At 40.5% G+C, this 13,963-nt stretch overlaps 1 protein-coding gene across 2 annotated transcripts in view; it reads right to left on the bottom strand.

Annotated features, from left to right (window-relative positions):
• The window catches only part of cdkal1 (CDK5 regulatory subunit associated protein 1-like 1), a 227,831-nt gene that overhangs the window by 128,943 nt on the left and 84,925 nt on the right, over window positions 1-13,963 (bottom strand). For both annotated transcript variants that reach the window (XM_056380394.1, XM_056380395.1), the window contains exon 8: window positions 5,539-5,642. In XM_056380394.1, coding sequence (XP_056236369.1) covers window positions 5,539-5,642 — 104 coding nt within the window. The remainder of the gene's footprint in view (window positions 1-5,538; window positions 5,643-13,963) is intronic.

Raw genomic sequence — 13,963 nt, 5'->3', positions numbered from 1 at the left:
TTAAAAAAAAGAAGGAACTTGTGATGTGAACATTAACGAGATAACTTTGGAAATTTGACTGTTTTGTCAGTTTCATGTACAAACTCCAGGCATTACACTGCATTTTCTGTGTTTTTGCTTAGAAAATAGCGCATCAAATTATTTTGCATAAGCGAAAAAAGCTCCAGCTGTCAGTTCTAGAAAAAAAGCAATACTGGTTTCAGTTGTGTGTTGTCATATGCCAGCACTCGCTACAGCCCAAAAAATTCAAGCTGTGTCGTGATTGCTAAGATGCATGTTGCACACTAATGTAGTGTGTCATGTGGGAGTGATAGCAGTGTGTCTGTTTCTATGAAGCGTCACGTCCTGTTTTAGACAGGGCCATTTCAAAAACACCCTACTGACAGTTTAAAATGACAAGGCGACAGCCACAGTGGGGGTTTGAAGACCACAACAAAAATAGAGTTCTCTCGCGTACACAGCCCTGGCACCTCAGTCTGTCTGACTGGCCCCTTGTCTCCTGTCACATTTTTCAGGGGCAGCCACCATGTTTTACAGCACAGGGGATCTGCAGGTCTGTTAAAGAAGCGTTTGATGCCACCTTGAATGTGAGAAGGGACACCGGCCAATTTCCAAATAATAACAACTATTTTAGTTTAAATTGGAAGCACAGAAAGTGTTTAAGTTTAGAGTATGAGAAGAAAGCCAAGAGGAGAACATTCACTGGTTTGTTGGCAGACTACTGGTAGATATAGTACGTCATGGAGTATACTGCCATCTCCAGAACTGCTCACCCAGAGGAATATTATTAAATTATCCATTTTAGTATATAGTGACAGTACAGAAAGTGACTTAATCATGCTTTATGTGACACAGATAAGAAAAAAAGAATATTACAATTATAAGCCTGGTTAGTTTTTTACCCTCACTATATTACCACATGTCACAGCTGCAGTATGGACAGCAATAATATCTCATGTGACATATACAGTTGGATTCATATTTATATTGCAACTGAATATTTGTCACAGCCACTCCCAAGACACAGACACCCACGCTTAATTAAAGGCCTGGTCACACATTATCATCCGTCAGCACATGGCCACTGGGAGCAGCATTTGGTAGAATTTATTTTAGCTACCGCTACCCTCACAATTTAAAATGACCTCTGTCCTGTTATTTTTGCCTAAAAATTGTGCGAGGCCTTATATTGCCCCACAGGGTTTTTGCAACCTGTCTATTGCTGTAGAGGGACAGCCTCGATGGTAGACAGGTCTCATATCCGAGAGTCAACCCTGTCAGTTCAGCTAATGCACTGACAAGGGAATTGATTTGGGTTTTTTAGAAACACAATGTCAAAGAAAGGCTTTCACTAAACCAAAATGCAATCAAACACAAAACCAATAGTGGTCAGAACAACATGGTCGGTTGTGCATGATTTCCATGTAAGGGAAACTTGCCCAAATATTTTGCTTGTGAAGTTTTATGAAAAAGTCTCATTTTAAGAAGTCTTTCACAATTTGGAAAGTACTGTGGTTAATACACAAGACAGAGAAGAAACAGGAAGAAGTGAGTAAGTAAAAGACCAGGGTGAAGGCAGGACAGATGAATAAATTTAGAGGAGTAGAGGAAAGCCAGGAGGAGAACAATCACTGGTTTGTTGGCAGACTGCTGGTGGATGTAGGTTATTTACCTTCTATCTGCTGTACTCACCACGGGAGAATACTGCCATCTCCAGAACTGCCCACCCAAAGGAATATGATTAAATATTTCTCTACTTCTGGCTGTTTCACACACACCTAAAAGATACACACTTCTGAGCTAACACACACCAGCCCACGCACAATCACTGTTTCCCAGTATATCTCTGTCACACACAAAACGAGGCTCATGCCACCCTCCCTCCCCACCCATGCAACTCACTCTCTCTCTCACACACACACACACACACACACACACACACACACGCACACACACCTACAACCTTGTCATTTCCTATGACATCCCCAGCCTCCATTACCTGCATACATTAACGAACCTCTCTGATGTTAAGAATTATACATTCATACATTTGAATAATTCAGATTATTTTAAAAGCTGTGCACTCACTCACTTTCACTTTTTTTCCAGATGGAAAGAGAGCTATTTACCTCAAATCACATTTGAATAAATCCCATAAATCCTTTCAAAGTTCCCTGAGATAAACCAATCAAATACCCCCAACGCAGGCTGACTGGCCAATAAAAATTAGCATTCATACTTGCAGCCTTTTTTTTTTTTTTTTTTTATTCAAAAGACATCAAAAAGCAAATCGAATTGCAGGGCCTATTTGTGAGGCTCAATTTGTTTGAGATAAGAAAAAGGTGGCTAATAAAGAGAGAGAGAGAGAAAAAAAGGGGCATTGCAGCACTACCATAATGTAATTCCAAACCTAACAAAAAATATTTGATGGTGTACACAGTATGCCGTTGGTTTACTAATGTGGTAGATCATTCTATTTGTTCAACAAAATAGAAATATATTATAAGTGACAGACAAAATATATATTGAATGGCCAAGGGGTGTGGACGCTCAATCATTCCTGAGATGAGACCTGCTTATCACACTCACCAGTGAGTGTATGTGTACATCTGTTTGTGTGTGAGGGGTGTGTGAAAGAAACAATTAAAACATGGTCAACAAGAATTAAAAAACTAGGTTGAAAAACTGTGTTTCCATTGTGCATCACTCATTTATGTGAGTGTTTATGTGAGATGATAGTTACAAAGAATAAGAAACAAAATAAGGAGGAAAAATTTGTTTTGTGTCCTTATATGGAGACAGGAAGATATAGAGATATGAAGGACTAAAACTGACCGGGAAGAACAAAATGTTTTTAAGGCTCACTGACTTAAATACCCTTTGATTTTGACTGTATCCACCACAGAGAACAGTGGATAGACAGTGAAACCTCATCTCTCTCATCTCTCCTCTCTCATTACCCCTCACTGTCTCCGTCTTATTCCAACTGTCTGTAAATCATGACAGGCGCTAACCTCCAGCTTCCTCTTTCTCTGTTTTGAAAACAACTAACTGTCTGACACTCATGCTTCCTGCGTTTTAACGGATTACACACATGCAGGCACGTACACAAACCCTTTATATCTGACCTCCAAACTGAAGTTTCTGCTTTGTATTCTACATCTCAACCATTATCATGTGTATTATAAGTTTGCATGAACTTGAAATTTGTTAAAGAGTTCATGTTGGTTTTGTAACTGCTTAGCAGATTCTTTCATTCATTCATTTTACTTGGATGAGTTAGTGAGAAACTTTAAAAAGTACTGCACCCAGGGCAAATGTTTACATCACATGCAGTAATACAGGTGCAGTTATATGAGTCACAAAACAGTCATATCAGTATTTCTTGCATTTCTCTCATCCGAGTGTAAAGGGCAGGTGTATCTTCACCCTGCACTGTCACCCGCATCTCACATGTGCACAAACACACAAACACACATATGCACACACACATCAAGGTTCAAGCAGCTGGTGAGTTTGCCCTTGACTGCCCACCCCCGGGCACTGCAGTGGCATGGATGCAGCTGTTTTAAAAAAGTTCTGGAAGGGATTTAGAAAGCCATGTCCTTGTCAAGGGTATACTCTTGCTTTTCATTACGCTGATATAAACTGATGCTGTGTTCAGCCCGACAATAGCACTGACTCAAAAATTCCAGACTCCTTATTCATGTCAAAGAGACCACTGTTTTGCAGTGTGGGTGAGTTGTAAAGTCGTGCCAGAGAAGTATTCAAACCAACATCTTTACTTCTGTTAAACCCTCACTCTACACTTCCAGGTTAATATTTCAATTTCTTACTGGTACCTGTATCAACACAGCCACACAGTCCCTTGTGTATTTTTGGACTCAGTGCTTCTGTCAGCCTGAACAAGAGCTAAGGCTGCAAAAGAAACAGTGGCAACATGGTTACCACAAGTCATACAAATCACGACATTTAAAAGTATTTAAGAAAGTTTGTCAGTGTGCGTTCGTGTGCTAGCTGACTCCCACTGCCTCAAAGCATTGCCTTCAAAAGTTCTGTCAGAAACCAAACATGAAAAAGAGGCTGTTGTCAAAACAGTTATGTGAATTTGCTGCTGTAGAGTTTGCCATTAAAAAGTCTTCTGCTCACCAGCTGGGTGTCAAGTTGGTTTTTTTTTTTAAGTAGGAGGTCCCTAATGCACTGGGTTGCACCACTGTCCAACAAGTGTTGGTTATGCACAGAGGATACATGAAGGTATGTTGCTAGAATATTGTTATAAAAGACAAATGTCTGGAGCCAAGAGTTTAGCAACACCAAGAACAATGAGATTTTCAAAAGGAGCAGATGGAGGCAATTTGCTACATATGTAAGTATATTTGTTCCCTTTAGACTTTTCTACTGCATCATCAAAGATGGAACTCTTTGCATTTTAGTTGCTCTATGATTAAGTGCTTCCACATGCAAAATTAAAAATGAATCTATTGAATCTGACATAAATTTGATAGCTCTCAGATAAACAAGCTGCGATCAGGATCAAGCTCATCAAGCTCTTCTAAAACATTCATGGTCAAATTCTCAGGTTGAACTACATTTTAATTATGTGCATGAACAATGAAATGTTAATGGGATGAGACAACTGACCTTAGTTTATTATTCTCTGGGCATGAAGACCCCAAACGCTGCATTTGACATGAATTAGGCTGGGAGGTTTGGAGAGAAGAGGAGGGGAGTGGGTTGCAAAAGATATGTGTTTTTTCAGTGTCTGCCCATACAGATGCAACACACAGATCTTAGACTAAGCACCAGACTAACAACTTTCAAAATTCAAACAGGCTCTGTCGATACAAAAGTCACAAAACAGTTAATATACTATATATAGTGAATGGAAGTGGAGATTTGTGGTATCACCGTGTATATTTGCCCTTGACTGACCCGCCTGAGGCTCTAATAGACGCATGGCCTGCTGTGCATTTGGGGATTCTGGGAGTCTACTCTCAAGGAACAGATGCCAGGGCACAACAGCTGTTCATCTGGCATCGAACTAGAGCCAACTGGCTGGACCCTCTACCCAAGAACAAAAACATCAACATGTGTTACTAAAGCCTTCCCCCGTTAATAGGACGGACACACAAACACACAAAGACACACACACACATCACAGAAAATGCAAACACAGTGACTTGCAAGTGACATAAAACTTGCAAACTTAATTAACAACAGCACAAAGAACCGCATTTAATCAAGGGTAGGCAAAATCATCTTAAACACACCACTGTACTGAGTAATCCAATATCAGAACCTTCAATTAACCAACAGCAGCACTTCCAGTTCCACAGCATATAAGCATTAAATATATTGATCACTTACTAATCACTTAATCACTAGAAACTCAGTGGCCCGTTTTGCCATGTAAGTATTTCTTTTTTTGAGAGAAGACTTTGAAATAATGTAGCAAAGAAACACCTTACTTCAGTCATGTTGTGGTTGTGTGTGTCTGTGTGTGTGTGCGCCCATGTGTGACAGAGATAATGTACTCACCCTGGAAAGACTGCCTGGCTCTCTCCACTAGTTCCTCAATGGGATAGCTGGCCAAGTCTCCTCTGGCATGCTTAGTCTTACAGTAGGTACACGCATTCAGACACCTAGACAGACAGAGCCAGACAAACAGAGAAAGAGAGGGAGGCAATTCAATATAAGATGGAAAACTTTTTTTACGCCTATTTCATGTGTGTTTCTGAGCAAGACAATTACTTTTTTGCTTGTGATAATAAGTGTATTATATAAAGCTACAGTTAGACATTGTAAATCATTTACATTATCACATCTCAAATGTGACCAATCCAGCCATGAACATTTCTTTTGAATCAACTGAACTAACATGTGGAAATACAAAGAACTGAGAAGAAGGTGGCGAGTATACAGATAAACAAAGGAGACTTTTTAATATTTTAATGAAATCTATTCACGCACACTTCCCCAATAGAGCAGAAGCAGAAGAAAGCAGGGAGTCAAAACTGTCCTTTTGTCTCCTAAACTGTTTATAAGGACTCCAGCTAGCTCCAAAATAACCGTGGACAGCTGTCTCTCTGACCGAGGCAAGCTGTGGAAAGATTAGACTCAATACATTGTTTTGTTTTACTAAAAGCAGAGAAGCTTAATTCAATTGCCTGCGAAAAGGAGGGAGCAAGACTATGAAGCAGAAAAATTAAAGACACAAAATACACAGAAAAAGAAGGTGAAATACACAATCACACCAGATCCAGACGCACTGCATGGTATAAAGTCTGGAGAGGTCTTTATTTAGCATGAAGGGGACTTCTCTTCACAAGTTGTCTGTAAATCACAACACAAAAAGAATAATGAAGGCCACTGTTAATCGTGCTTTTTGTGTTTACTCCATTAAGGCTTCATTTCTGACCTTCCAATTTGTCACAGTGGGTTAAAAATATACGCTGTTGTTACCACAGTCGTTTCTTTCACTCATTATTTCACTTTTGGCTTAAATTTCTGGCAACAGCTCTTGTTAGTTGCCGTTGTTGCTGGAACACACTGTTGAGTGAACACAAGTAAAACACTGTAATTAGGTAAATGTGTGTGTCTGCAGGGATCAAAATATTTCAAAGGAAAAATAAGACCAAGCTACTTTCTCATCAAGTATATTATTTATAAATATCACCCATTCCCCCACTTATTATTATTTATCACCCTTTCCTCCACATGTGTTCCAGTATGGTACAAAAAAATTGAGCTTGGCAAATTTACCTTCAAGATTTGTGGGTTCATTTTTCTGTATAACTCAGCTGACGGTGGTTTTAACACTGCCACATTAAGAGTTCAATTCCTATTGGAGCCACACTTGCCAAGTATATACTAACAGTGATGTAAAGCACTAAAAACTTCCCATTGGTAGAATGCAGCACGCCCAGTGGTGTTTTCACTGAAACCTCCAAACTAACCAAACTGTGACTAACAGAAGACCACGGTCCAGCTACACTCACAAAGAAAACAACATGACCATCTTATTAACACAGCACTACTAATCCAAGCTTTTGACACAGAATAAAGATCAAAAGCTCCTGTTCCTTTTTAATAAAAGTGTCTCAATGTTAAAATTGGTTTGCTGTGGGATTTATACACTCCAGCGCAATGACAAAACATCTTACTAATGATTAATAACCATCAAATGCTGTGATGTAAGGCGGCTAGTATGAGACTATGAAATCAGACTGTTGCAGATAACAAGCATAAACCCTGTATCTGTCCATGACAGACTCCATGACAGACTCATGGAGAAATAACAGGGATTCCCCTGAAGCTCAAACTGGCAAACAACACAGAACTCCTGCTGGACTGAAGATACAATAGTCACGTTCACAGGATGTGTTTGTAAGTTGGCCATGTACATTCTATGTCATTTTAGAGGAACACTAAAACACTAACCATTTTTTCCAAGTACTATTCCAATTACAAAAACTATAGTCAAAGTTGAGCCAAGTTTGTCTATATAGCCCAATATCACAAATGACACATTTGCCTCAAGGCTTTACAATGTACAACATCCAGCCCTGATGGGCCATGCCACAGTAACAAAGTAGTGGAGAAACTATCAAAGTTTTATCCATTTAATGAAGTCTATTATGGTTATTAGTTCTGATAAGAGTAAGGTGAGACACTGCATATCAAGGTGAGAAAGGCATTTCAGAGAAAATTACATTGCAGAACATACAAAGACGCCGTGATTCAAAGAAAATGTTATAAAGTCCAAATACAAAGACGGTGTTAAATATTATTTCTCAGAGCAAAGAATTTTTATTTAAGAGTACATGCTCTTCTTAGAACTGTTCAAATTCAGACACTGCAACACACACAAGGGTGATGCTATGTTTGACCACAGTCCAATACTGTTGGCTACAGAGGAGAACCAACGCCCTGACAAAGCAGCAATGTAGGACGTAATCTATGAAACATTTAGATTAATTATTAAAAGATGCCATTCCTGTAATTGATTAGGGTATGAGGAACCAATAGGCTTTTGGTCCCTCTTTCTTACTCCACTCCACTGGACCGTGCAACACCTTCATTAAGAATCCACTGACCGACCTACAATATCTTTATAATCATTTTGAAACACATCTGAAACGCCAAGAGCATTTTTTAATGTCACCGTGGAAAAAAATCCATCCATCTCTCCCTCACAGGGTATTGCTTATCCTAGTTGAGGGCACTAAAGATGGCAGCTAGGTCACAGGACCTAGCTGCGGAGAAAACACAGACAGATGGGGCCCTGCATGCGCGCACACACACACACACACTTATACCACCAGGGGGTCCATCCATCTTAATGTGATCAGGCCCAGCTGAGTGGATCACACCAACATTAATCTCAAGAGACAGTCAGTGGCCTGTTTGGGTGTGTGCGCAAGTGTGTGTGCATGTGTGTGTTTGCATCAATTATGTGTATGTGTGTTCATGTGCCTGTGTGAGTGTACTGCTGCTGCTGAACATTCGTCCAGTATCACAACAACGCATTAGCAGTTTCGACCTCTCCATCAGCTTAAACATACTGCGACAACTAGTCAGCACCCTCAGACTAACAGTGACTGAAAGAGAGGAGCGGTGTCACTCTCTGTGGAACACACACACACACGTTTGCTGTGTATTCAAGTTGTGCTGTGATGAAATTTTTTGTTTTTTCTGTATCCCTTTATTTTCTGTCAAAGGAGAAAAGAAGAGAAGAGAAGAGAAACTGAAATTAACTAAACTGTTGATGCCAAGAGCAGCACCATCAACAACACTCCATTGTTGTAAAGGAAAAATACTTTCAGAATTAAAAGCAAATATTTCTCCTCGTTATCAAGCCTCCATCCTTTTGTTTTTGTCCTCCCTCCCTTCTGTTTCGTCCCAGTTAATTAAACCACAGAGGTAGCTGTTGTACCTGACAACAGTGTAGTTCATCAATGTGTTACAATGAGAGAGGCTACCTCCCCAGTGTGTGTGCAAGTGCGCGAGAGAGAGAGAGAGAGAAGAGAGAGAGAGAGAGAGAGAGAGAGAGAGATGGACTATTGTGTGGTTGCTGCCTTGAAAAGGTAACAAAGAAAGGAAAGCCCTGAGGTTTCTCTATACATTTGTTAACCTCCATCAACACACACACACACACACACACACACACACACACACACACACACACACACACACACACACACACACACACACACACACACAAATACAGTATAATTCCCTTTGGAGAAGCTCTCTTGTGCAGCTTCTTAAAGATGCAGACTGGGAGCGAGTTGAGCAGGAAAAAGGTTTTCTCAATGATAAGCATTTAGGGTCTGCACATTAGAAAGATGCTTTATGCATAAACAAATTAGGCCATGTGTGCATTATAATCTGTGTGTGTGTGTGAGTGTGTGTGTGTGTGTGTGTGTGTGTGTGTGTGTGTGGTGTGTGTGTGTGTGTGTGTGTGTGTGTTCGCGGGGGTTTGTATTGTGTCAGCTTGAAGATGCAATTATGAAAACAAAGCCTAAACTGTGCAGGGAAGTCTGAGCGCTTTGCAAACTGGAAAGCAAGATTATTCTCTGTACTTATTGTTGAGAGTGGGAGAGAGGTGGAGTGGGTATATGAGGAAACAAAATCGTAAAACTGCTATTATATGAGTGAACAAAGCCTGAAGCCTGTAAGTTTACTATTAGTGTCATCTCAAAGTCAAAGTGGAGGTTGCAAAATAATGTGGAGTCAAGGAACAAAGAATGTTGACACAATGGAGTAAAGACCTATTAGGAGGGATGAATAGAGGATGATTAGTTATTCAGAGAAAGGTTGGCAGCTAAACTCAATTTAGCCTTGATACACAGTCACAAGTAAGAACCTGGCATCATTCAAGAAGCATGGGAACTTTGCACACACACCAATGATCTTGTGAGACATGGATAAAGACGATATTCCTTACATCTTTTATCTTATTAGGGGTTCTAATTTTAAGCCATGATCAGGATTTGGGACGAAACACAAATTTCAGTGCTTGCAGCTTGTGGAGCTTAATCTTCTTGGCTCAATTTTTAAGCAAAGAAATGTGGTGTTTATTAAGTAGAAACTGAGCTTACTCAAATAATCAAAGCAAATAAATACAACTGTGTGAGCACAGCAGAAACTTTCTTTATAATATTAAACAATGAATATCAATATGTCTGCCTTTTGGCAATGTAATTTGACAATGATGTGGATGGTGGTGATACATGACATCTCAATGTACAAAAACCTATGTCAGTACGTCGGTGTGTCATGTTACTTGATAGATCCCGCAAATCTCCCATTTTAGACATTTAACAGACCTTCTCTAGCAAAACACACACATTGTGTTTTATTCCAAAAACAGAGAGGATTTTTTAATAAAGGCTACAGAACACTGAAGACAAACCAAATGACAGAAGTTTTTAGAGTTTACATTTGTGTGAACTCAACATTTTTCAGTGGCTTTTTGTTTATTTCTTATGAAGAGATGGCCCATTGACCAGAGGAGCTTGTTGAGACCACAAAACAAGGTGTCTGAAGCCTTTTACATTCAAGAGTTTACTCTGAGAAACAGACTTGTCATGGACTTGTTTTCTGTCCTGCCAATAAGTTGTTCTGCTCAGACTGAGATATAACACGAAGTTCTCACACTGTTATCTCACATAATATTGTTTTTGCATTTTTGTGTTAGATATTGTGTGTGTGTGTGTGTGTGTGTGTGTGCGTGTGTGTGTGTGTGTGTGCGCGCGCGCGCTTGTGTCTGCACGCGCATGTGTGTTTCCTTTCATCTGTGAATAGACCAGTGTGTCTGAGTGTGTCTCCTAATGCAGCTGGGGCCCATTCCTCCCAGTGTTCAATTCAGCCTTTGTGTCTGACCTCTTGAATTATGTTATTTAGTCTCGTGTTCCCAATGCTGCACACTGAAACAGCTCTGTGTGTTTGTTTGAGAGTGTGTGTGTGTCTTTTACAAAAAGTGTCACATGCTGACCTTAGATTCCTGTAACTACTACAGCAGCCTTGCTTGTTGTTTTGACTGGAGAAAGACAGCACGTGTATGTGTGTGAAACCATAAGCCCATGTCTACAAAAGGAACCATGACTGTTTTCTCAACTTCTTGTTTTGTCTGTAGATAGACCTCAAGATAGTGTTTGTACTAGATCAGTCAGCCCATTGTTACCGGACAATAATGTCATGATGTTTGCTTATTATTGAACCACCAGACAATTGATAAAGTTAGTCAAAGTGGTAGAAAATCTGATCGGAAGTTCGAGCTGCAAGCCACTTGGCTCATTATCTCACCTGTCCCCTGCCCACTCCATTGTAAGTGACTGATGAAATCACTTGTTCTTGACTTTACTGATGCACTATTAGATTACGTTACTGACTCACTGGCAGACAACCTGACTGACCGTGAGACTGAGTGGCCTGCTCACAACGACTTCATAAACAACTGCATTACCCAGTGGTTAGGTTAATGTCACCGGCCAGGTGTGTGACTAACTACACCTTAACATCTACAGGTTTCAGACGTTAATTGACACCTTAATAAAACCTTCTACATTCTACTTAGTGATGTATTTTTACATGTCTTACAGAACTGTAAAATCTCTGTGATCCAGATCACTGCTTGGTTGACTGAGTACCTACTTCATAGGGTTTATTGAACACATGCCTCTACATATGATCAGCAGTGTGATCTGTGTTCTCAGAAAGGTGGGGCACAGAGCTCAGTGGCAAGGTGTAGCACAGATTAAGGTCACCAACATGTAACTAAAAGCAGGACAGAGCCTCAGTTTAAGTGTGATTTTAGGTTGCCTTTTACAGTTTTTTGTCCATCGCAAGCCACCTTCACAGAATGTCATAGTCAGCTGTCAATCTCATTGGTTGTGAACAGCAGGTAACATTGCTGCGACATTAAACTATCTCTCCACAGGTAAAGACGAAGGCACAAGATTGAAAAATGATTCCGCAGCTTATAATGTGGCCTTGCTGAGAGATTGAAAGGCGCGGGGTAAAGACAGCTTCAGTACCAGCCTTGCACAGCATCTGAGGTCTGAGGGTCATCAAACATTATAACATTAGTTAAGATTATGTTACCAATTACTCTGTCCCCTGGAAAAGAGGACATGCATTACGTCTGAGTCACAGAAAGAAAGCGTAATCTCTGGGTTAATGTTTCTGTCTGACAACTGTGGACAATTTACCTCTTGGAAAGAAAACATGTAGGAAACTCGTTTGTGCAAATACTCTGTTAGACGATCAGTTGTATATGTGTGTGTGTGTGTGTGTGTGTGTGTGTGTGTGTGTGTGTGTGTGTGTGTGTGCGTGCGTGCGTGCGTGCGTGCGTGCGTGTGTGTGTGTGTGTGTGCATGTGTGTGTTTACTGCGTTTTCCTGTGACACACTAGGGCTAATTCAGTTACTCAGGGGTTCTGTAGTGTAATGCCTTGTAATGACACACAATCTCATTTTGTCCAAGGAGACACATCAATCTTTTGGATTTACTGCGGGAAGCAGAGTCTCTCCTGGTGAGTGAGTGGGGAGAACAGTTGAGGGAGCATGCATGTGTGTGTTCCGGGCATGTATTTGTGCGTTTGTGTGTTAAGCAGTGGGAAAGAGGGAAATGGAATAATATGTTCAGATCAGTGGAGCTGAAAACTACCCATACATTGGTTTGATAAACAGCAGGAAAGGCCAACATGGTATATATCTAGAAAAGCTGTGTGTGTGTGTGTGTGTGTGTGTGTGTGTGTGTGTGTGTGTGTGTGTGTGTGTGTGTGTGTGTGTGTGTGTGTGTGTGTGTGCGGGTGAGTGGGAGAGTGTCTGCATATGATCGTGTGTGTGTTAGGAACAAAATAGAAGAAGAGAAGGGAGTTCCTTTGAGGAGGTGTGAGTTTGTATGTGTTGTAGGTGTGTTTAAGTGTAAAATAAAAAGAGATTGAGTGTACATTGTGCATCCATGCATTCCCACAATCCAGAACAATCCACAATATGAACGTGATCAGAAACCCTTGTGTAAACACCACTGAATCCTCTGTAACTCGACTTTTCTGAAGCACATCAGCACATTTCCTCCCTCTTTTGTTGCTGCTTCACATGATGTATTTTCACTGCTGCTCCTCAGGGAGAAAAACAACACGGAAGAGAAAAGATGAGATCATTGATCAACGATCAACAAAATGAAAAAGCAGTCAAGTAGAGCAGTGTAACATGGTTTGTGTATTTGCTTTTAAGATGAGTGAGCGATATGGACAAATTACAGATGGGTGGCAAATTAAAGAAAAAACCAAAGTGTCTTAGTAAAGTGATGGGCCACCACGTGCCACCAGATAAGCTTTAATGCGCATTGATTCTTCAAGTCTCTGTACTCTAGTGGAGGGATGAACACCATTTTTACAAAAGAAATTCCGTCATTTGGTGTTTTGATGATGATAGTGGTGGCAGCAAAATGCCCATCACAGCATAACAGAGCAACCAGATCCCCTGACTGTAGGGGTCAAGCATTCAGGCCTGTACCATTCTCTCTGTGTACACCACACATGCACTTGACTTGTTGCGAAAATGGTAAAGGATGATTCAACTGACAATATTACTTTTTTCCACATACCAGTCAATCAGTAGGCCTATTCATGGTTCTTACACCACTGGACTCTCAAATGTGCACTCACATATACATAATGGCATTCTGAGCAGGACTTGCTCTTCTGTTTTTCCTTTCACATTCTACTAATGTACGAGCATCACAGTCATCAAATATGCACTGTAAACCACAGTTTCCGACCCCATTTACTGATGGCTTTCCCATAGATTTAAAAATGCAGATGTCACTTTCGTCACAGTTCCTTAAGAAACACTAGCCAGTGGAGCAGTCTTTGTGCCTGACACTCCTGCCATCCATGCCCCAACAACTCTCTTTCAAAGATACTTGCCTCTTGCCATTTTGATACAAAATCA

Source organism: Seriola aureovittata, chromosome 7, assembly GCF_021018895.1.
Source record: "Seriola aureovittata isolate HTS-2021-v1 ecotype China chromosome 7, ASM2101889v1, whole genome shotgun sequence".
In the NCBI taxonomy this organism is placed as follows: domain Eukaryota; kingdom Metazoa; phylum Chordata; class Actinopteri; order Carangiformes; family Carangidae; genus Seriola; species Seriola aureovittata.
Note: the sequence above shows the minus strand (reverse complement) of the source record. Positions and strands in the feature narration are given on the sequence as shown.